This window comes from Pezoporus flaviventris, unplaced genomic scaffold (genome assembly GCF_033815535.1).
Source record: "Pezoporus flaviventris isolate CSIRO_AGI_PZ_B2104156 unplaced genomic scaffold, CSIRO_AGI_Pfla_v1 ptg000225l, whole genome shotgun sequence".
NCBI lineage: Eukaryota > Metazoa > Chordata > Aves > Psittaciformes > Psittacidae > Pezoporus > Pezoporus flaviventris.
This window is the reverse complement of record NW_026892773.1, coordinates 708,374-726,955: the sequence shown is the minus strand read 5'-3', so window position 1 is coordinate 726,955 and position 18,582 is coordinate 708,374. Positions and strand designations below refer to the sequence as shown.

Below are 18,582 nucleotides of genomic sequence, written 5' to 3'. Positions count from 1 at the left end.
TCCATCCCTTCCCATCCCATCCCATCCCATCCCATCCATCCCTTCCCATCCCATCCCATCCCATCCATCCCTTCCCATCCCATCCCATCCCATCCATCCCTTCCCATCCCATCCCATCCCATCCCATCCCTTCCCTTCCCATCCCACCCCACCCCACCCCATCCCACGGCCGGGATTGCCCCACGGGGACCCGACCCCGTCCCCTCTGCCCCCCCCAACCCCGGGAGCTCCGCAGCGGGCCCGGCCCCAGCCGCGGCAGGCGATGGCGCTGCCGGCCCTGCGCGGGGCTCAGCGCGGGGGCCGCTGGCTCCGCTCCCGCTGGGCGAGCCGATAAGAACCGGTTCCTCCAGCCCCGTGGGGCGCAGGGCCCGGGACGTGCCACAGCCTGTGGGGGCCCCCCCATCCCGGACCCTCAGAGCCCCGTATTACCCCCCCCCCCCGCTATGTCCTGCACCCCAATGGGTGAGACCCTATGGGGCAGGGTGCGATGGAGGGAGCACGCTGCCCTCAGACCCAGGGTGGCTTTTTCCCTATGGCTTGGGAGAGGGAACGCTCCCGGTATCCCCAAGGAAGGGGACAGCCTTGGAAGCGGGGTCGGTGCCTTTATTATGGAGCTGGATGCCATGGGGATGCTGCGGGCTGGGAAGCGGAGGGGGAGAGCTGGGGAAGGGCTGCTCTGCGCTTCGGGGGTGCTCGGCCGGGATGGGGGTCAGGCGTTCTCCCAGAAGAAGGTGTTGCAGGCCACGGTGAGGGCGGCCACCAGGACCACGTATTCCTGGAAGTCCACTTCCCCATCGCCGTTCTCATCCAGGTCCTGCATGATCTTCTCCACGGCACCCGTGTCCTTCTGGGTCTGCGTTTGGGGGGGGGGGGGGGGTGTGTGTGTGACAGCGTCAGCATTGGATGCCCCATAGCATGGAAAGGAAAACGGGGACCCCCCCCCTGCATCCCATCGCATCCCTACCTCCAGGAAGCAGCCCAGCTCGCTCTGCAGCAGCTCCTTCAGCTCCTTCTTGCTCAGCTTGTACTTGTCCCCCTCTTTGCCCGAGTAGTGATGGAAGACGTTGATGAGCGTCTCCATGGCCCCTTCCAGCTGCGATGCCATGATTCCGGCTGCGGGGAAGCACCCACTGGGTTACGGGGGGCACCCACCAGCTTCCCCCTTTAGCATAAGGAGCATCCCTCGATCGCATCCGCTTTGGCCTTCACTATAGGGCAGAGCTGGCTATGGGGGGGGGGGGGGGGGTGTCTGCACCTCCTGTCCCTGCATCCCACCCATGGACCTGGGCTCACCTGAGCTCCGCGCTGCTCCGAGTGCTCCAGGCTGGGCTAAGCGGGGCCGTTAAATAAGCTCCAGGCCCCCTCCCTGCGGGAGGATCCGATACCGGGGCTGGACAGTCCGGCTGGCACCGCCGGGCCCCCCTCGCGGGGGCCGGGATACGGGGAGCCCGCATCCATGGTACCCCGGGGCCCTGGTCACCCCACACCGGTCCAGGGTGATGGAGAGGAGCGCGTCCAGCCCCATCAGTGCTTATGGGATGGGGATGCTGAGTTACTTTGGGGGGTGTTTGGGTCTCGCTTCCACCTTCACCACGGATGTGCCCTGTGGGTCATAGGATCGTGGAATCGCGGGAATGGCTTGGAAGGGAGCTTAAAGCACACCTAAAACCATGGAATGGTTTCCTGGAAGGACCTGGCCTTGGATGCCCCAGCGCCGGTGGGATCCCGGCATCCCCCATCACTCAGCACCGCGCTGCCGGCTCCATCCCATCCCTCCTCCCGCCGCCCGGCCGCTGGGATCCGGTGTCCTCAGCGGTGCAATGGGAGCCGATGGAGCCGGGGGGAGCCCGGGGGGGGCTATCGGGTGACCCGCACACAGAGGAGCCTCTTGTGAAGCGAACAAGAGCTCCCCAATCCCAGCCCCGAGGTTGCCGCAGCAACGGCTCCGCCGGGAAACCGGATTCCCCATCGCAGGCGCTGATAATCCCGGCTCTCGTTACGGAGCGGGAATGCGGAGCCCCCAACCTCGGGATCATCCCCCCCCCCCCTCTTTCCTTTGGGAGCTGCCCCGTGTGGCTTTTCGCAAGAGCCGGGTGGTGCCAGGCTCTTTATCCCGGATTCCAGCCCTAATTTGGGGCTAATTATATCCTGCTCCCTCCTTTGCCAGCTCCTGCGCTTCCTGTGCTTGGGAAACGCTGTGTCCCTGCCTTGGGACCCCAAAAGGAGCCTGGGGACCCCCTGTGGCACCCGGTGCATGGGGGGGGGGGGGGGCTGGAGGGGTTGGGGTGATGGGCAGGGCCTTGGTGGGGGGGTCTTGTCCTGTGCATGGAGCAGTTGAGTTGGAAAGGAGGGGCCCTGTCTGGTGTGTATGTAGGGTTCTGGATGGAATTGGGGTCCTGGATGGAATTAGGGGTCCCAGATGGAAGTGGGGTCCCAAATACAAGTGAGGGTCCCGGCTGGAATTGGGGGTCCTGGCTGGAAATAGGGGTCCTGGCTGGAATTGGGGTCCCAGATGGAAGTAGGATCCCAAATAGAAGTGAGGGTCCTGGCTGGAATTGGGGTCCCAGATGGAAGTAGGATCCCAAATAGAAGTGAGGGTCCTGGCTGGAATTGGGGTCCCAGATGGAAGTAGGATCCCAAATAGAAGTGAGGGTCCTGGCTGGAATTGGGGTCCCAGATGGAAGTAGGATCCCAAATAGAAGTGAGGGTCCTGGCTGGAATTGGGGTCCCAGATGGAAATGGGGGTCCCAGACCGAGCTGGGGGTCCCAGATGGAAGCTCGTGTCCTGGATGGAAGCTCAGGAGCCGCTTCCCAGCAGGACACAGCTCCCAGGCTGGCTTTGGCAGGGACGGGGGGAACCCTGGGGCCGGGGATCCCTATGGAAAACCGGCTCCAGGGCCTGGAATAGGCTTTTCCAGGGGGAAGCAGGGCAGGACCCGGTGGCACTCACTTGGCCGTGTCCCGTCCCCGGTGCGGCGGCCGCGGGCAGGATCCGGCCGCCCCTTCCCGGAAGCCTGATCCCAATTGGGACGCAGCTGCCCATGACGGGAATGGGCATCGCCGTTGGGTCCTGAGCTTAAATATAGCCCCGGTCCGGGTGTGTGCAGTGGCACGGGGCCACCACGGGCTGAGTGTCCGACCCTGGCTCCCATCCATCCCCAGCCCTGGCCGGAGAGCAGGATTGGGCCAGGCTATTGCCAAGCACGGGCGCCAGGGGCCATGGCTGCGGGATGGAGGGGCCGTGGTCCTGCTCCCGGCGGTGCTGGCAATGGGATGAGCGGAGCCGGCGCGGCCGCCCCGGCGCATCCCCAGGACAAGCTCTTACCAAACCGGGAGCAGCGAGGGCCGGGCCAGGAGGTTTACACACAGCTCGGAACAGGTTTCAGCCACTGCTCCACTTGCACCCAGTTCAACCGGTTGCTCCAGTTGCTGGGGCCGGGGCTGGGCTGATCTTGGTTTTCCAGCCCATTGCCGGAGCAGGGAAGAGGCTTTTCCATGCCTGGGGTTTGGAGCTGCTGTGGCAATGAGGGGGGGGGGGGGGGTCATGATGGCACGGAGCATCCCTCAAATCAGTGCCGTGCAGTGATTCCTGATAGCTGGGGGGGACACGGACACGCACAGGGGTTGGGATCCAATGGGACAATGCATGGGGACAGGGATGCGCCTGCATCCCGAGCTCTCATCCCAGCACAGAGGCTCCTGGCAGTACCAGATCCCTAGGGATGGGTCACTGTGCCCTGCCCGTGGGGACAGCCCTGAGCAGGGATCCCCACTTCAAGCCTGTGACTTGGCCGCATCCTGTTGCGGGGCTGCTGCAGCTCCTCGCCCCATCCTGGCACCCCGAATTCCAGAGGCAGGGAGTCACGGGCCCGCCTGGCTCTTGGGGCCGGTGATTCACCCCAATTGTCCCCGTCCCTGACTCACCCCGGAGCTTTCCCAAGCCACCATCCCTGTCCCCTGACGTGGGGCGCAGCGGAAGTCCCGTCCCCATGGCCCCCATCATCCCGGGAAGGGGATGGACCGGATGGGGCTGCAGGAAGCCAATTCCTGCCCCGTGAGCTGGTGTGACGGCTGCGGGGTGGGGACCGGGCCACCCATCCCCATCCCTATGGAGAGGGGCAGGGAGTGGGTCAGGGCTCAGCAGTGCCAGGGACCTCTGTGGGTCCCCAGAACACTGCTGGGGTGGGATCCCCTTCCCATGCGCCCTGCTGGCGGTGCTGGCATGGAGATGGGGATATCCCCATGGATACGCTCCCCATGGCATGCAGGGAATCCGGGATGCCTCTGCCATGCTCTGTGCAGAGATGAGACCCCCCCCCCGCGTTGGTCAGATCCAAGGAGCAGCGCCGGGACATGGGATGTGGCCGTGGGAACCGTGGTGCCATGGTTTGGAGCCGCTGCGTATCCCGGCTGGAAGCGTGCCAGCGCTGCCATGTTATAAATACCCCATGATTAAAGGGGAAAGGCTCGATCCAACCCCCTCATTAATGCGGATTAATTAATTTCCACAAAGCCCACTGTTAATAGGGGTGATGCCAGTGGGTGGCTGAGTCACAACTCTCACTCCGTGTGGGTCCCCACCGCGGGATCACAGCCTGGGATGAGCCACCGGGAATGGCAGGACATGAGCAGGGTGCTGGGGGCCTCATCCCCAGGGCAGCCTGCAGGGATGAACCCCCTGGGATGCTCAATCCCTATGGGATGCTTGAGCCTGGGGGATGCTGGTGCGAACCCGCTGTGTCCCCTCATGTCCCTCTGCATCCTGGTCCCATCCCGGCGCATCCCAGCAGTGCCGTGGAGCCCGGGGTACGTTCACATCACACTGAGCTTGATCCCTTGCCCACAACGGGGAGGGAGGGAGCAGAGGAGGACGTGGGTGCATCCGGGCAGCGTCGGTGCCTCCGTCCATCCGGCTGCAACAGGAAACCTTATTCCTGAGGCACAGAGAGGGGGAAACACGGGTCTAAAACCTCCCATAGGGCCTAAAACATCCCTGGGGCGGGGGGGTGTTGAGAGCTTCTCTGCCTGCAAGAGCCAGGGGTAAGTAGGGAATTCCTGCAGGGAATCGCACTGAGCACTGCGTTTGCAGCAGGAAACCTCCGCTGTGTCCCCATCCCTTTCCTGCCGTGCCCCCATTGCACGGGAGCACTAAAGGGCTGTGGTCCCCCCCCTGCGCCCTGGGCTGGGGAAGGGGAGTGGGGTCCCCATCTCCTCATGCGTCACCTCCGTGCCCCCGACCCCTCTCAGCCCCGTGCCGCCGCCGTGCCCCATGGCCACGGAGCTGACCGAGCTGGAGCTGGCCATTGAGAAGCTGGTGACCGCGTTCCTGGACCACTCGGGGCAGGAGGGCAGGAAGGGCTCCCTGACCCCCAGCGAGTTCAGCGCCCTGGTGCAGCTCCAGCTGCCCAACCTGATGAAGGTGAGGAGAGGGGCAGGGTCTGTGGGGCAGTGGGGGGGGTGGGTGGGGTTTGGAGCTGGGGCCTGCTCTGGTACCCTGGGATTTGTGAGCAAGAGCAAGTCGCAGCTCCTGCACCCCCCCATCCTCATCCTGGTGCCCATCCCCTTCCCATCCCTTCCCCATCCACATCCCCACTTGCATCCAATCTCCATCCCCATACCCAGCCATCACCAACCCTTCCCCATCTCCATCCCCATGCCATCCCCATCCTCATCTCCATCCCATCCCCATCCCCATTCCATCCCCATCCTCATATCCATCCCATCCCCATCCTCATCCTCATCCCATCCCCATCCCCATCCCCATCCCCATCCTCATATCCATCCCATCCCCATCCTCATCCCCATCCTCATATCCATCCCATCCCCTTCCTCATCCCCATCCCATCCCTATCCTCATCCCCATCCTCATATCCATCCCATCCCCATCCTCATCCCCATCCCATCCCTATCCTCACATCTATCCCATCTCTATCTCCATCCCATCCCCATCCTCATATCCATCCCATCCCCATCCTCATCTCCACCCCATCCCCATCTCCATCCCCATTCCCATCCCCATCCCCATCCCCATCCCATCCCCATCCTCATCCCCATCCCATCCCTATCCTCACATCTATCCCATCTCTATCCCCATCCCATCCCCATCCTCATATCCATCCCATCCCCATCCTCATCTCCACCCCATCCCCATCTCCATCCCCATTCCCATCCCCATCCCCATCCCCATCCCATCCCCATCCTCATCCCCATCCCATCCCTATCCTCACATCTATCCCATCCCTATCCCCATCCCATCCCCATCCCTACATCCATCCCATCCCTATCCTCATCTGCATCCCATTCCCATTCCCATCCCCATCCTGTCCTCATCCCCGTTCCATCCCCGTCCCCACCCCCATCCTCATTCCATCCCTTTCCCCTTCTTTCCCCTTCCCCATTCCTTCCCCTTTCTCTTCCCCATTCCTTTCCCACCCCCATTCCCATCCCGCTGGGCACCAGGACACAGCCGAGCCTCCCCTGTCCTCCCCGCAGGAGGTCCCCTCCCTGGAGGAGAAGATGCAGGAGCTGGATGTGAACCAGGACGGGGAGCTGAAGTTCAGCGAGTACTGGCGGCTCATGGGGGAGCTGGCAAAGGCCATAAGGAGGGAGAAAGCCGGGAAGAAGTGATGGGAATCTCCTCCAGCACCGAGCTAATAAAGGAGGATCCCCTGAGCCTGAGCATCGCTGCTGCTCTTAGTGAGGGGCTCTGATTCGGGTGACCCACCTGCATCCCCCCATCACCACCACGCTGTGCGGGCTGGGGCTCACCCTGCTCTTGCGGTGACGGGGCCCTTCCCAAACCACCCTCTGCCCCCCACAGACACCTTCCTGCTCAGTGCAACCCCGACGGGTGGCAGGGATGTGGGGCTGGCGAGGAGCTCAGGACCATCTCCAGCAGCGCTGCCGCCGCCGCGGTGCCCGCGGTGCCCTTGGCACCTCCACGGCATCAGCGCTCCTCATCTTGGGCAGCGTTGGTGGGAGAAGCATCTCCCAGCGCCCCAAACCGAGCTGCCATTCCCAGCATCCAGCTCCCAAACCCTGGCATTGCCGGGAATCCCTAAACCCCCCTCCACGGGGGTACCCGGCGGCTGTTCCCACGCGGTGCCGCGCGGCTCCGACCATCCCGGCTTTGCCTTTGGAACCGTCCCGGCTTTGCCTTTGGAACCATCCCTGTGGCCAGGAAAGGAGGCGTTTCCCAGCCCCACGCTGGCTCGGGGCCAGGCTCTGGGATAAGGCCTTGCCCCACACCGCAGCCGGAGCGCAGGGAGCTCCCACTCACACCTCCCCTGGTATAAAACCCCTGCGCGCCGCAGCCCGCGCACACCCGGCGCAGCCCCAGGAGCAGGTGAGTGACCCAGCACCGCCATAGGGGTGAAGGGGAGGGGGGTCCCAGCAGCACCCATCCTGCTCCCATTGGCTTTGCCATGACTTGTTCCCGCTGGGACGTGTCCCGGCAGCTCACCGCATCCTTGCGCTGCGCTGAAGGAGGGGAATCTTCCCCCCCCTCACCGAGCCCATTGCTGAGCCTGGCTTTCTCCTGCAGCTCCCCGTTGGAGAGGACAGCCCAGCACCGCTGCCAGCGAGGACCCGCAGACCCCGTGCGGAGCAGCAATGGGCCAGTGCAACTGCCGCAAGAAGCGCAAGGTCCATGAGCCATGCTGTTGTTGGCAATGGGAGGGCCGGGACCCCCGTTGGGATGCGGGGCGCAGGGCCCCATCCCTGGGAATGGGGGGGACTCGGAGCAGCACGGCCCTGTCCTGGAGGCAGACTCCAGTGGAGGAGCCAAGGGGCTGCTTTGGGCTCGGAGCCGCTTGAAAGCTCAGGGAAGCAGGCAGCTCCCATGGATTTGCCTTCGGGAGCCGTGCTTGCTCCTTGCGACCGCTCCGAGGATGCCCCCTGGCACAAAGGCTCCTGTTTTCCTCGGCTCTCAACCAAGGGGCTGCCCTCCTCTTGCACCCCCTTGGCACCTGAGCAGGATTTGGCCGGGGCTGAGGCTCTGAAGATCGCTGCCTGCTTCCTAATGGGCTTTGCCTGCTGTGGTTTGAGAGCGTCGCAAGGGGAAACCGCAGATGCCGAGTGAATCACCGCCGTTTCCCTCCCGACACGGCTTTACCCATTGAGTGCATGGGGATGCCGAGCGCACGGGGCTCTGCCCCCCTCAAAACCTGCTTGGGAAAGGGGAGGTGGTGGTGGGGGGGGGTTGTTCTGCAACCCCAATGGGGCTCCTGCTGCCTCCGAGCCCCAGCCCGGCACTGACTCATTGCCTCCATCCACCGCTTGTGCAAAGGAGAGGAAGAACCAGTCCGGACGGCAGCGGCGGCCCCCGCGCGCTCTGGGTGTTGACGCCGGGGTGGCTGAGCCTCGCTGGCCCCGGGCAAGGAGAAGCCCGGGCAAGCAGAGGCAGGGGGGTGACAATGCGGCAGGGATGTGGGGCACAGCAAGGTGGAGGGGTACGGGAGCTCCAAGGCGGGGGGGCTGAGGCTGGGCAGAGCTTGTATGGAGGGATGCGACATCTGGATGGGAGGGATTCACATCTGTATAATGGGGTTTCACATCTGGATGGGAGGGTTTCACATCTGTATAATGGGGCTTCAGATCTCTACGGTGGGGTTTCACATCTGGATGGTGGCGTTTCATATCTGGACGGTGGGGTTTCACATCTGGATGGAGTGGTCTGGCATTGGTATGGAGGGGTCTTGGATCCATACGGAGGGGTCTCACATCTGGATGGAGAGCTCTGGCGTCAGGACGGAGTGGTCTTGCAGCTGTGTAGGCTGGTCTCAGGCCAGTACGGAGGGGTATCACATCTGGATGGAGTGGTCTTGCAGCTGTATGGGGGACTCGCATCTGTGCAGTGGGGCCTTACAGTAAGAGGGGCTCTCACATCTGTGCTGAAGGGGATCGTGTTGATAAGGGGGCTCATCGCGTTGTTTAGGGGTAGAACATCTGGCACATCTGCTCGGAGCCTTCCGTCCGTCTGAGCCTTCCCTCTTTTCCCTGCTCAGGACTGCCAGGAGCTCACCGACGTGGAGCGCGCCATCGAGACCGTCATCAACCAGTTCCATTGCTACGCCGTGAAGGGGCAGAAGGAATACCTGACCCCCAACGAGATGCAGGAGCTCGTGGTGCAGAAGCTGCCCCACTTGGGGAAGGTGAGAGCAGAGCCTCGGGGTGGGCAGGGTAAGGGGGCCACGGGCTGCCTGCGGGACCCCACAGCTCCATCACCCCAATGCTTTCTTCCCCCCTCCTCATCCCGCTGCAGTGTGTTGGACCACTGGAAGAGAAGATCGAATGCATGGGAGACCCTGATGAAGCCAAGCTGGAGTTTGGAGAGTACTGGGACATGATGGGGGATGCGGCCAAGGGCTGCCGGAGGAAGTAGAAGGGCGGCGGGGGGACGGGAAGGCGCCCAAGGCCTCAGGCTCTGCACCGTGGGTGCATGCGAGAGGCTGCTGGTCCCGGTGGGATGCGCTTGGGAATGCACAACGCTGCTCATCTCCTCCCCGCATCCCTGCCCGGGGCAGAGGGATCCCCCTCGCCGGCTCCCTTCCTGCCCTCTCCTTCCCGTCAGGACACCTCCCTTCCCATCCCCAGCAAGGGTGTGGTAAAGGGGGTTCCTGGCTCCAGCTCCGGAGCCGCCTTTCTCCGTCCTTTGCTCCAGAGCCTTTATCCCAGGGGTTATCCCACCTCCGGCCCTGAAAAGCCTCCGGTTGCAGGTCCCCCAGCCCCGGAGCAGCGCAGCGAGAGGGACTCGGCTCCTTTCCCCCTTCCTTCCCCCCTTCCCCCCTCCAAATCCCTTGGATGTTTGGGCTCGTCCCCCTGCCACTGATGGGACCCCCTGTGCCTTGTGCTTCGAGCACCTCCGGGGTATCCCAGGCTCCGGGGCCAGCACCAGTGTCTCCATGCCTGGCCTGGGTCTTATTCCCTGCTCTTCCCGCAGTGCAGGGACCGTGGTGCCTTGCTCCTGGCCAGGTTTTGGGGGTGCTAAGCCAGGGGGGTACCATGGTGCTCCCCCATTTGCCCCTCTCCAGGGATGCTGGCCCCTGGCTGGGCTCGGGGCTGGGATGGTGGCGGGTTGTTACCAGCTTGCAACCAGTTTTGTATAAATTAATAAAGGAAAACACTGGAAAATCCCAGCCAGAATGGGGTGATGTTGTTTGTCCTTGGTGGGAGAGGGAAAGGGGGGGGGGAAAGGAGGGATGGGGCTGCAGCCACCATGGCTTTGAGCATTGCTCGCTGCTGGGTTGCTGGCCCCGGTACTGAGCTTAGGGTACAAGGGGTGCTGCAGGGGTAGAAGGGATTCTGTGGGGGTACAAGGGATGCTGCAGGGGTACAAGAGATGATGTGGGATACAAGGGATGCTGCAGGAGTACAAGAGATGCTGTGGGGTACAAGGGATGCTGTGGGCTACAAGGGATGCTGCAGGGTGCAGGGGATTCTGTGGGGGTACAAGGGATGCTGCGGGGGTACAAGGGATGCTGTGGGGGTTCAAGGGATGCTTCAGGGTTACAAGGGATGCTGCAGCGGTACAAGAGATGCTGTGGGGTACAAGGGATGCTGAGGGGGTGCAAGGGATGCTGCAGGGGTACAAGGGATGATGTGGCGTACAAGGGGTGCTGTAAGGTACAAGGGATGCTGCAGGGGTACAAAGGGTGCTGTGGGGTACAAGGGATGCTGTGGGGTACAAGGGATGGTGCAGGGTACAAGGGATGCTGCGGGATACAAGGGGTGCTGCGGGGTACAAGGGATGCTGTGGGGTACAAGGGATGCTGTGGGTGAGCATGGTCCTGCTTTAATGGCTCTTGGTTCCTGGGGTGGCTCCTGCTCAGTGGTCTCCCTTTGCGGGCACCCCACAAGCAGAACCAGCGTGGTGTGCACAGACCGGGCACCCCCAAAGCTCAGGGCACGGGCTCAGAAGGGTCCCCTCCATGTCACAGGAGGTGGGATTTCGCTGTCGTTGCAGCACACTGGAAAGCAGGGAATGCCACAAAGTGGTGGCTCAGCGGGATGGGGCTGAGTGCGTGGAGGGCCACAAAATGGGCTTGGAAGGGTGCAGAGGGCTTTAAGTTATCCCCCTCTTCCCTCTTCCACTGCTGTGCTCTGTGTCCTGGAGGCATCTCCATGGGATGGAGACCCCTGAAACAGAGCTGGCGGAGGGGCCTCAGCAGCGTTGGTGCTGCAGGGACAAGCCCAAAGGTGAACAAACCCAACCCAAATGTGATAGGACCCGAGGCAGGGCCATGGTGGCCGCAGCGCCGACACTGCGGCTCGGCTGTGGCCACCCTGTGTCTCCTCTCACCTTGGGCTGGATTTCACAACGGGAATGACTATTTATTGTCCCTGCCTTGGCAACAAGTCCATGGAAATGAAGCAGAGAGGTGTGGTGTGTGCTTAATGAGACAGGAAATGTGTCAAATGGTTGGGGTGATGATGGGGGGAAAAGGGGAGCCGAGGCTCTGGGATCTTCTTCCCAGCACCAGGCTGGGAGCGTGCCACGGGCCTCTTGGCTCCCATTTGTGGTTGGGAGACCGGCTCCTCGGCGTGACGGGGCTGTCGGGAGCTCGGGAATTCCTGCAGCGTGAGGCAGCCTTGATAAGGATCTGTTGTAGATGGGAAGCCCTTGGAGGTGGGAGGAAGAGCTCAGACCAAGGTGGTCGGTGCTCCTTGGGGAGCCAGTGTTGATCATGAGGGCAACGCCATGCAATGCGCTGTCCATGCCGGGAGCACCATCACGGTGGTCCCCAGAGACCCCCAGATCTGGGTCTCGTTGTCACCCCTTTCCCATGGAGCAATGCTCGTCCATGAGACACCAAAGTGCTCCTGACCCTTCAGACCTGAAGCTGTTGGGCACCACCGGGGAGCCCCAACCCCATGGGGAAGTGCCTTGTGATGGCTCCGGATGGGACGTGGCTGCTCCGAGCACCCGCACACGCCCTGGATGCCTTGTAAAAAGAAGGGCCTGGATGCGGTTGTGACATCTGCCAGGCCCAGGAGGATAATGAAAGGCCGTGATTCAGAGGTGAGCTGTCTGCCTGCAGGGTCCGGGAGGGATTCCCACCCTCCTGGGATGTTGCATCAACGATACGGGAGCATCGCGGTTGAGAGCCGGCTGCTTCCTCCCAACCGAGATTAGGAGGAAGCCAGTGGAGAGCCTCTGCGATGACACGTCTGGGGTGTCCCTAAAGGTCCTCTGAGCAGGTAGCTCCTGCCTGGAATAGATCACCTCCTCCTGCGCATCCTTAAATAAGCAGCTCCCAATAACACCCCTATCTCATCTTGGCATCAAATCACTGCGCCATGGCGCTGGGAAACGTACAAGGGTACAATTTGCTGGGACAATTAATTATGGAGGTGACTACACAAGCACAGCTACCAGGTGGGGAAGAGCTTTAGCTGGCCCAGTGCACCTAGGGATGGTTGACAGATGGAGAAAACCCTGCTTGGAGCCGGTGCTGATGCTTCCAGCACCCCAAAGAGCAGCCCCAGCCCGTTGCACCCTTGAGAACAAGTGGTTTTGGTTCAAATAAATGATGCCTTCACCTTGTGGGGCAGCTCCCGTCCCACACCAGCCCCATAGTGGGTGGTTTGGAGTAAGGATGGGTGATGGGGATGCAGCAGGGGATGGAGGAGCTGGGTTTTAGGGTGGTGCGTGGCTGGATGGGAGCCCACCACCCCTTCGGCATAATGGGGTCTTTCGGGGTGGTCCCCAAGCACCTTCCATCGCCCCTCTTCCATGCATGGGAAGGAGCCGGAGCCGGGTCCTGCTGCTCGCACCGACCCGTCTCGGGTGTTGCAATCGCACGGAGCCATTTCCCAGGTGAGCTCCGGCCTGGGAACGCCCCGGGAACGTCAGGGAGGGGTGGGAGCCTCTTTAAAAGCCCTGCTGGGCCCCGTGCTATGGGTGCAAGGTGAGCAGAGAGCGGGTGCCGTCGGCTCCCATCGACCGTGCTGCCGGAGCGGGGACAGACGGACACAGCGGGACCCACGCGGGCTCTGAGGTGGGGAGCAGGGAGCCAGCATGGGGATACTGGGGTGGGAATGTTCAACCAGGGACGTGCTGGGGCACGTCGGGTGCTGGAATCCCCTTGAGCCCTTCGGCAGCTCCGAGTGCGTGGGGCCGGGATGGAGGGGACCCGATGGATACAAGGGGAGCATCAAGGGGGTGCGTGGTCCAGAGTGGGGCTCAGCAGCTTCCATCGAGCTCTGCTGCCTATGGAGGGGCAGCACATGGGGGGGGCTGGGGGGATCTGGCCCCTGGAATAGGGATATTTGCCTCCTGCTGTGGGTACTGGCGAGCATGTGAGGAAGAAGAGGGAGAGGTGAAGGAAGAAGGGGGACCATGGGCAGCCTCGTCCCCTTGTCCCCCTATGGGGACAATGTCCCCGTGCCCCGGCCTGGCCTCTGGGGCTCGTGGTGGGGCTGGGGTGCAGGCAATGGCAGGGGCTGTGAGTCAGCACTGAAGCAGCAGCCACGATGCCCCGAGGATGGGCTGCATGTTGGTGGCCGGGGATCGGTGATACCAGTGTGGGGTCTGCACCCAGTGGGTGCAGGGGGTGGGTGCTAGCACCCAGGGTGCTGCTGATGAGCTTTTGTTGGCTATTAATGGCCTGGAATGAGGAAGGGTCGGGGCTGGAGATCTCCTGTGAGTGGTTCCAGCTCCCAGTACCCTGCAAGTTGGGGATGGTCCTGCGGGATACAGACACAGCAAAGGCTTCCATGGGGACAAGGATGGCTTGGGAGGGCACCCAGCCACGCCAAGGGATGCAGGGACGAGCCTCGTGTCTCCTGTCACCACCCTGAGGTGCCGACGTCCCCGGCCTGGAGCTGGATTGGGGAGGATCAGTGCAAAGGGAGAAGGGACCCGAGGCAAGTCTGGGGCACGGGGCAGGTCCTGCCTGCTTCCAGGATGGAGACACCCTCCTGGATGATGCCCCAGAGCAGGGAACGTGCTGGGTCACCCCTTTGGGGCCGCTCGTGCCGCCCCGTTGGCTTCCTCCACTGCTGCGATGGTGGCCATGGGCTGGTGTGGATCAGCATGGATATTGAAGTGACTGGGAACAGCATTCCCAGCTCAGCCCATTCCCTGCCATCGGCAGGGCAGGAAAGAGCCGAGGCCGGACAAGGTGACGCAGTTTCCTTCCCTGCCTGCATCCTGGGCAGGATGCGGCCGCCGGACCCCGTGACGAGGCCCATCCTGTTGGGTCCATCCATAGGAACGAGCTCGGAACCCACTGGGAAGAAAGAAAGGGGACCCGGGACATCGAGCAGAGAGGCAGGATTGGAGCCGGGCTATGGGGCTGCTGTTGGCTGGGGGGGCTCGGGCAGATCCAGACCTGCCCTGGGCAGGGTGTTCCCGGTGCGGTGAAGCAAGAGGAGGGCTGGCCGGTAATTCCTGCCCTCATCCCATCGCACGGCTCCTCCCTAGGCAGCCCTGGGAAGCCGCGGCCCCGTGGAGCCCCGGTGCCGTAATGACTGCCCCGACCCACGCATGGAGGCGGCCGCCCCGAGGGGCAGGAGGGGCTGATGGTGTGGGGCGGGTGCACGGAGCAGCGCCTGCCCATGGGCACTGCTGGCTCTATGGAGCCCTTCCATAGAGGCTGGGGTTTGCCTGCGTTGGGGCTTGCGGTGACCCCCATGGAGGGCATGGGTTGGGTTGGGTTGGGTTGGAAGGGAGCTTAAAGCTCATCCAGCTCCATGGGCAGGGACAGCTTCCACCGGAGCAGGGTGCTCCTTGAGCACTGCCAGGGATGGGGCATCCAAACCTTCTCCGTTCAACCCATCCCATGTCCCACCACCCTCCCAGGGAAGAGCTTCCTAAGATCCCATCTCCAATCCCTCTCTGGCAAGTTAAAGCCATTCCCCTTGTCCTGTCCCTCCATCCCATTGTCCAAAGCCCCTCTCCAGGTTTCCGGCACTGGAGCTGCTCTGAGGTCTCCCCTTCAGGAACCTTCCCTTCTCCAGGCTGACCCAGCCCAGCTCCCGCAGCCTGACTCCAGATCCTCCTTCTCTTGCCCTCCTCTATGATGGGCACACGGAGGCTCCCACATCCCCATGCCTGACCCCTAACCCGCCCCACAGGCAGCCATGGCCGAGTGCACGGAGCTGGAATGGGCCGTCCAGGTCCTGGTGAACAACTTTGACAAGTACTCGAGCCGCCGCTGCTGCTGCAAGAAGCCGCGGCGCATCAGCAAGAAGGACTTCCGCAAGATGCTGAGCTGCGAGCTCAACCACATGCTCACGGTGAGCTTGGGTTCATGGGGTCCCCCCCAACACCCACATCCCCCTTGCTCCCCGGGCTGAGTCCTCTCCGTGTCTCCTCCCCTTCAGGACACCGGGAATCGCCGGGCGGCCGACAAACTCATCTGCGACCTGGATGAGAACAAGGACGGGCGCATCAGCTTCGAGGAGTACTGGACCTTGATAGGCGGCATCGCCAGCCCCATCGCCCAGATCATCCGCCAGCAGGAGCAGAGCGTCAAGCACACCAAGTAGCGGCTCCAGCCGAGCCTCCGGCATCACCTCCCGCTCCTCCATAGCTCCCTGCTTCTCCCCCCCAATCCCATTGCTAAGCCCTGCCCCGAGCCCCAGCTCGCCCCGGGGCACCCTGGTCTCCCAGAGCCACGCCAGGGTGTGATGGGGTGGGAAGACCCTAAGGGTGGGAGTTGGGGGGTGCGAGGCCATGGCAGCCTCCGGGGGCCCTGGGCCGTGCTATCCCTGCCTTCATCCTCACCCACAAGGAGCGATGGGATGGGCTTCTCCTCATCCAGGACATGAGCTCTGTCTGTTCTCAGCCCTCCGGGGCGCCAAGCCCATCGCAACCCGGACCCCCTTCAAAGCGATGGGGTCTTTCTATGGGATGAAGGGTGCCTTTCCCCTTGCCCAAGCTGGTGAAGGCTCTGCCCTGCTGGTGTCCTTCAGGCTCGGGGAGCGGCGCGGTCCCATCCGGCCAGCACCACCCGGGGTTATTTATTGCAGCAATAAAGAACGGAGGAGCAGCGGGTGATGCTCAGGCTCTGCCTTCCCTCCATGCGCTCTGGGGACATGCGTGGGGCAGAGGGAGGGGTCTGCCCTGGCCCCATAGCCCCCGAGCCACCACAAGGTGTCAGCAGACACCGCGGTCTCCCAGCCCCATAGCACCCAAACCCATTGCGTGTGGCGCTGGGCACGGATGCTGCTGCCCCACACCATGGGGGGGGGCACTCTTCATACCCTCATTGAGGGGTCCATCCGGACGCTACAGCCCCACATCCATGGGGTGCACTGGGGATGCGTCTCGGCACACTGAGATTCCCACTCATCACTCCGGGATGAGAAAGGCTTCGCGGCCCCGCTTGTGCCGGGATATCCCGGTGGGAAGCGCGCTGCAGCGCATCCCTGCCATGTCCCCATCGCTGGCATCAGCCCAGCGCAGCAGCCCTGGGGATTTTCCACTGGGATCGGACTCATCCCAGGGTCTGTGAGCAGGGAATCGCCCCCCCCCCCCCCCCCCCCCCGGCACCCCCTTGGAGCCGGGATCCCCTTGGAGCCGGGATCCCCTTCCAGCCGTTCCCCCTCCGCTTCCCACCCGAAGCAGGAGCGTCGCAGGTTCCTGCAGCACCGAGGGTCCAGGGCAGACCGGGGGTGTTCCCATGGGATGCGGTGATGGGCAGGGCTGCGGCTGAGTCATGGAGCAGGAATCCCGCTGGGCGAGGGCAGGGCTGGTGACTCACGGGCTGGTGATGGGGCTGAGCGGGGTTAGGCTGCACCCACTGCTCACACGGGAACCCATGGATTAGGGATAGACCCTCAGGGTGAGGGGCAGGCAGCTCCCAGCTCCCTATTCCTGGCTGCAGACTGGCATGGAAACAGTTCAGGATGTGCCCCCCCCCTCCCACCCCGCTTTCCTTGTGCAGGATGCAGGAATCCTGGCTGCGACCTGAGCAGCCTCTGTGTCCATGCTGGGTGATGTTGGGTGAGGGACCCAACCCTTTGGAGCAAGCAGGAGGGGATGTGTGGGTCAGGGACAGGGTTGCATGGGCACGGGGTGCGCTGTGTGCCTGGCTCATCCCATCTCTCCCCACCGCTGTGGAAGGGCTGGGGGCAAGGAAGGGCTCTGATCCTGAAACTGATCCCCCCCCCCCCCATTTGCCAAACCCACACATTGAGGTTGATGCCATGGCCAGGGAGCACCATCCGTGACTCCTCCGATGCCCTGTGCCAGGAACAAGTGGATGAAGGACCTGGAGGACAAGGAAAACACGATGGACATCAATGGGCTGCTTTATCATGCTCTGCATTGACTTCTACACTGAAGCCAGGCATCATTGAGCCCTATGGCTTGAATAAAACCATTGTCACCTCCCCAAACCCTTGTGGAACGCATTAAGTTGCATTGGGTGTGTGTGTGTAGGGGGTGTGCTTGGGACCATCTGTCTTGAAAAGGGACCCCTTGGTGTGGGGGACAGTGCAGTGATCCATGGAATGGTTTGGGTTGGAAGGGAGCTTGAAGCTCATCCGGTTTCAACCCCGTGGAAGGGAACCCTTCCTCTAGAGCAGCTTGCTCCAAGCCCCATCCAACCTGGCCTTGAACAGTGCCAGGGATGGGGCACCCACAGCTTCTCCCTTCAACCCATTCCAGTGTCCCACCACCCTCCCAGGGAAGAACTTCCTTATATCCAGCCTGAACACCCCCTGTTCCCCCTTGTCCCATCACTACAAGGGAGGAGATGGGCTGAGGAGCCCCTAGGGATGCCCCATCCCTTTGCTCGCGCCTCCATCCCCAGCCTCCCCCAGCAGCACCCAAACCCATCCACCTCTTCCTAATGGGATCACTCGGCTCGGTAGGCAAAAATGAGGTGTGGATGAAAGCACCTGCATGGAACAGCCTGGAGGCAAGAGAGCTCCATGGGCTGTGCCACCAGAGCTGGGCTATAAATGCCCATCAAGCCCCGGCGGCAGCATCCTGACTCCTCACTGCTGCCTGGTCCCTGGTGAGTCCCTGCTCCCCTTCTTCCATCACCCCTTGTCGCTGCCCCTCTGCAGCATCCTCACTCCTCACTGCTGCCTGGTCCCTGGTGAGTCCCTGCTCCCCTTCTTCCATCACCCCTTGTCTCTGCCCCTCTGCAGCATCCTCACTCCTCACTGCTGCCTGGTCCCTGGTGAGTCCCTGCTCCCCTTCCTCTTCCATCACCCCTTGTCGCTGCCCCTCTGCAGCATCCTCACTCCTCACTGCTGCCTGGTCCCTGGTGAGTCCCTGCTCCCCTTCTTCCATCACCCCTTGTCTCTGCCCCTCTGCAGCATCCTCACTCCTCACTGCTGCCTGGTCCCTGGTGAGTCCCTGCTCCCCTTCTTCCATCACCCCTTGTCTCTGCCCCTCTGCAGCATCCTCACTCCTCACTGCTGCCTGGTCCCTGGTGAGTCCCTGCTCCCTCTTCCATCGCCCCTTGTCTCTGCCCCTCTGCAGCATCCTCACTCCTCACTGCTGCCTGGTCCCTGGTGAGTCCCTGCTCCCCTTCTTCCATCACCCCTTGTCGCTGCCCCTCTGCAGCATCCTGGCTTAGGCACCATTCGCATCAGGGTGCTGGGAATTGGACCCGTCCCCAT

General features: G+C 62.8%; 4 protein-coding genes across 8 annotated transcripts; 3 read left to right on the top strand and 1 right to left on the bottom strand.

The window, feature by feature from the left end:
- Nucleotides 1-588: 588 nt before the first annotated feature.
- S100A1 (S100 calcium binding protein A1) lies at nt 589-3,075 on the bottom strand. 2 transcript variants are annotated; one of them, XM_061442344.1, is made up of 3 exons: nt 2,951-3,075; nt 965-1,113; nt 589-853 (listed from the first exon to the last, which is right to left on the bottom strand). In XM_061442344.1, the coding sequence occupies exons 2-3, from the start codon at nt 1,103-1,105 to the stop codon at nt 710-712; spliced, it is 285 nt and encodes a 94-aa protein (XP_061298328.1). In that variant the 5' UTR covers nt 1,106-1,113; nt 2,951-3,075; the 3' UTR covers nt 589-709. The 2 variants fall into 2 exon arrangements, with proteins under 2 accessions (XP_061298328.1, XP_061298329.1); XM_061442345.1 differs by lacking the exon at nt 2,951-3,075 and adding an exon at nt 1,294-1,446.
- A 2,138-nt stretch (nt 3,076-5,213) lies between these two features.
- Nucleotides 5,214-6,672, top strand: S100A13 (S100 calcium binding protein A13). The gene is made up of 2 exons (XM_061442378.1): nt 5,214-5,419; nt 6,493-6,672. The coding sequence occupies exons 1-2, from the start codon at nt 5,270-5,272 to the stop codon at nt 6,625-6,627; spliced, it is 285 nt and encodes a 94-aa protein (XP_061298362.1). The 5' UTR covers nt 5,214-5,269; the 3' UTR covers nt 6,628-6,672.
- Nucleotides 6,602-9,761, top strand: S100A14 (S100 calcium binding protein A14). Of its 3 annotated transcripts, none has more exons than XM_061442372.1 (4): nt 6,602-6,696; nt 7,544-7,644; nt 9,006-9,152; nt 9,263-9,761. In XM_061442372.1, the coding sequence occupies exons 1-4, from the start codon at nt 6,627-6,629 to the stop codon at nt 9,380-9,382; spliced, it is 438 nt and encodes a 145-aa protein (XP_061298356.1). In that variant the 5' UTR covers nt 6,602-6,626; the 3' UTR covers nt 9,383-9,761. The 3 variants fall into 3 exon arrangements, with proteins under 3 accessions (XP_061298356.1, XP_061298358.1, XP_061298357.1); XM_061442374.1 differs by having other exon boundaries at nt 6,611-6,715; XM_061442373.1 differs by lacking the exon at nt 6,602-6,696 and adding an exon at nt 7,151-7,345.
- A 3,086-nt stretch (nt 9,762-12,847) lies between these two features.
- On the top strand, nt 12,848-15,731 carry S100A16 (S100 calcium binding protein A16). 2 transcript variants are annotated; one of them, XM_061442375.1, is made up of 3 exons: nt 12,848-12,998; nt 15,079-15,240; nt 15,328-15,731. In XM_061442375.1, the coding sequence occupies exons 2-3, from the start codon at nt 15,085-15,087 to the stop codon at nt 15,490-15,492; spliced, it is 321 nt and encodes a 106-aa protein (XP_061298359.1). In that variant the 5' UTR covers nt 12,848-12,998; nt 15,079-15,084; the 3' UTR covers nt 15,493-15,731. The 2 variants fall into 2 exon arrangements, with proteins under 2 accessions (XP_061298359.1, XP_061298360.1); XM_061442376.1 differs by lacking the exon at nt 12,848-12,998 and adding an exon at nt 14,142-14,385.
- The last annotated feature ends 2,851 nt before the right edge of the window (nt 15,732-18,582 follow it).

What these genes read in the sequence shown, in the direction of transcription:
- S100A1 (XM_061442344.1), bottom strand. Translation starts at nt 1,105, where the DNA reads ATGGCATCGCAGCTGGAAGGGGCCATGGAGACGCTCATCAACGTCTTC. An exon ending in AGCTGGGCTGCTTCCTGGAG is followed by an intron (nt 854 to 964) that starts GTAGGGATGCGA and finishes CCCCAAACGCAG; the next exon opens with ACCCAGAAGGACACGGGTGC.
- S100A13 (XM_061442378.1), top strand. Translation starts at nt 5,270, where the DNA reads ATGGCCACGGAGCTGACCGAGCTGGAGCTGGCCATTGAGAAGCTGGTG. An exon ending in AGCTGCCCAACCTGATGAAG is followed by an intron (nt 5,420 to 6,492) that starts GTGAGGAGAGGG and finishes TCCTCCCCGCAG; the next exon opens with GAGGTCCCCTCCCTGGAGGA.
- S100A14 (XM_061442372.1), top strand. Translation starts at nt 6,627, where the DNA reads ATGGGAATCTCCTCCAGCACCGAGCTAATAAAGGAGGATCCCCTGAGC. An exon ending in GAGCATCGCTGCTGCTCTTA is followed by an intron (nt 6,697 to 7,543) that starts GTGAGGGGCTCT and finishes TTTCTCCTGCAG; the next exon opens with CTCCCCGTTGGAGAGGACAG. An exon ending in AGCTGCCCCACTTGGGGAAG is followed by an intron (nt 9,153 to 9,262) that starts GTGAGAGCAGAG and finishes ATCCCGCTGCAG; the next exon opens with TGTGTTGGACCACTGGAAGA.
- S100A16 (XM_061442375.1), top strand. Translation starts at nt 15,085, where the DNA reads ATGGCCGAGTGCACGGAGCTGGAATGGGCCGTCCAGGTCCTGGTGAAC. An exon ending in AGCTCAACCACATGCTCACG is followed by an intron (nt 15,241 to 15,327) that starts GTGAGCTTGGGT and finishes CCTCCCCTTCAG; the next exon opens with GACACCGGGAATCGCCGGGC.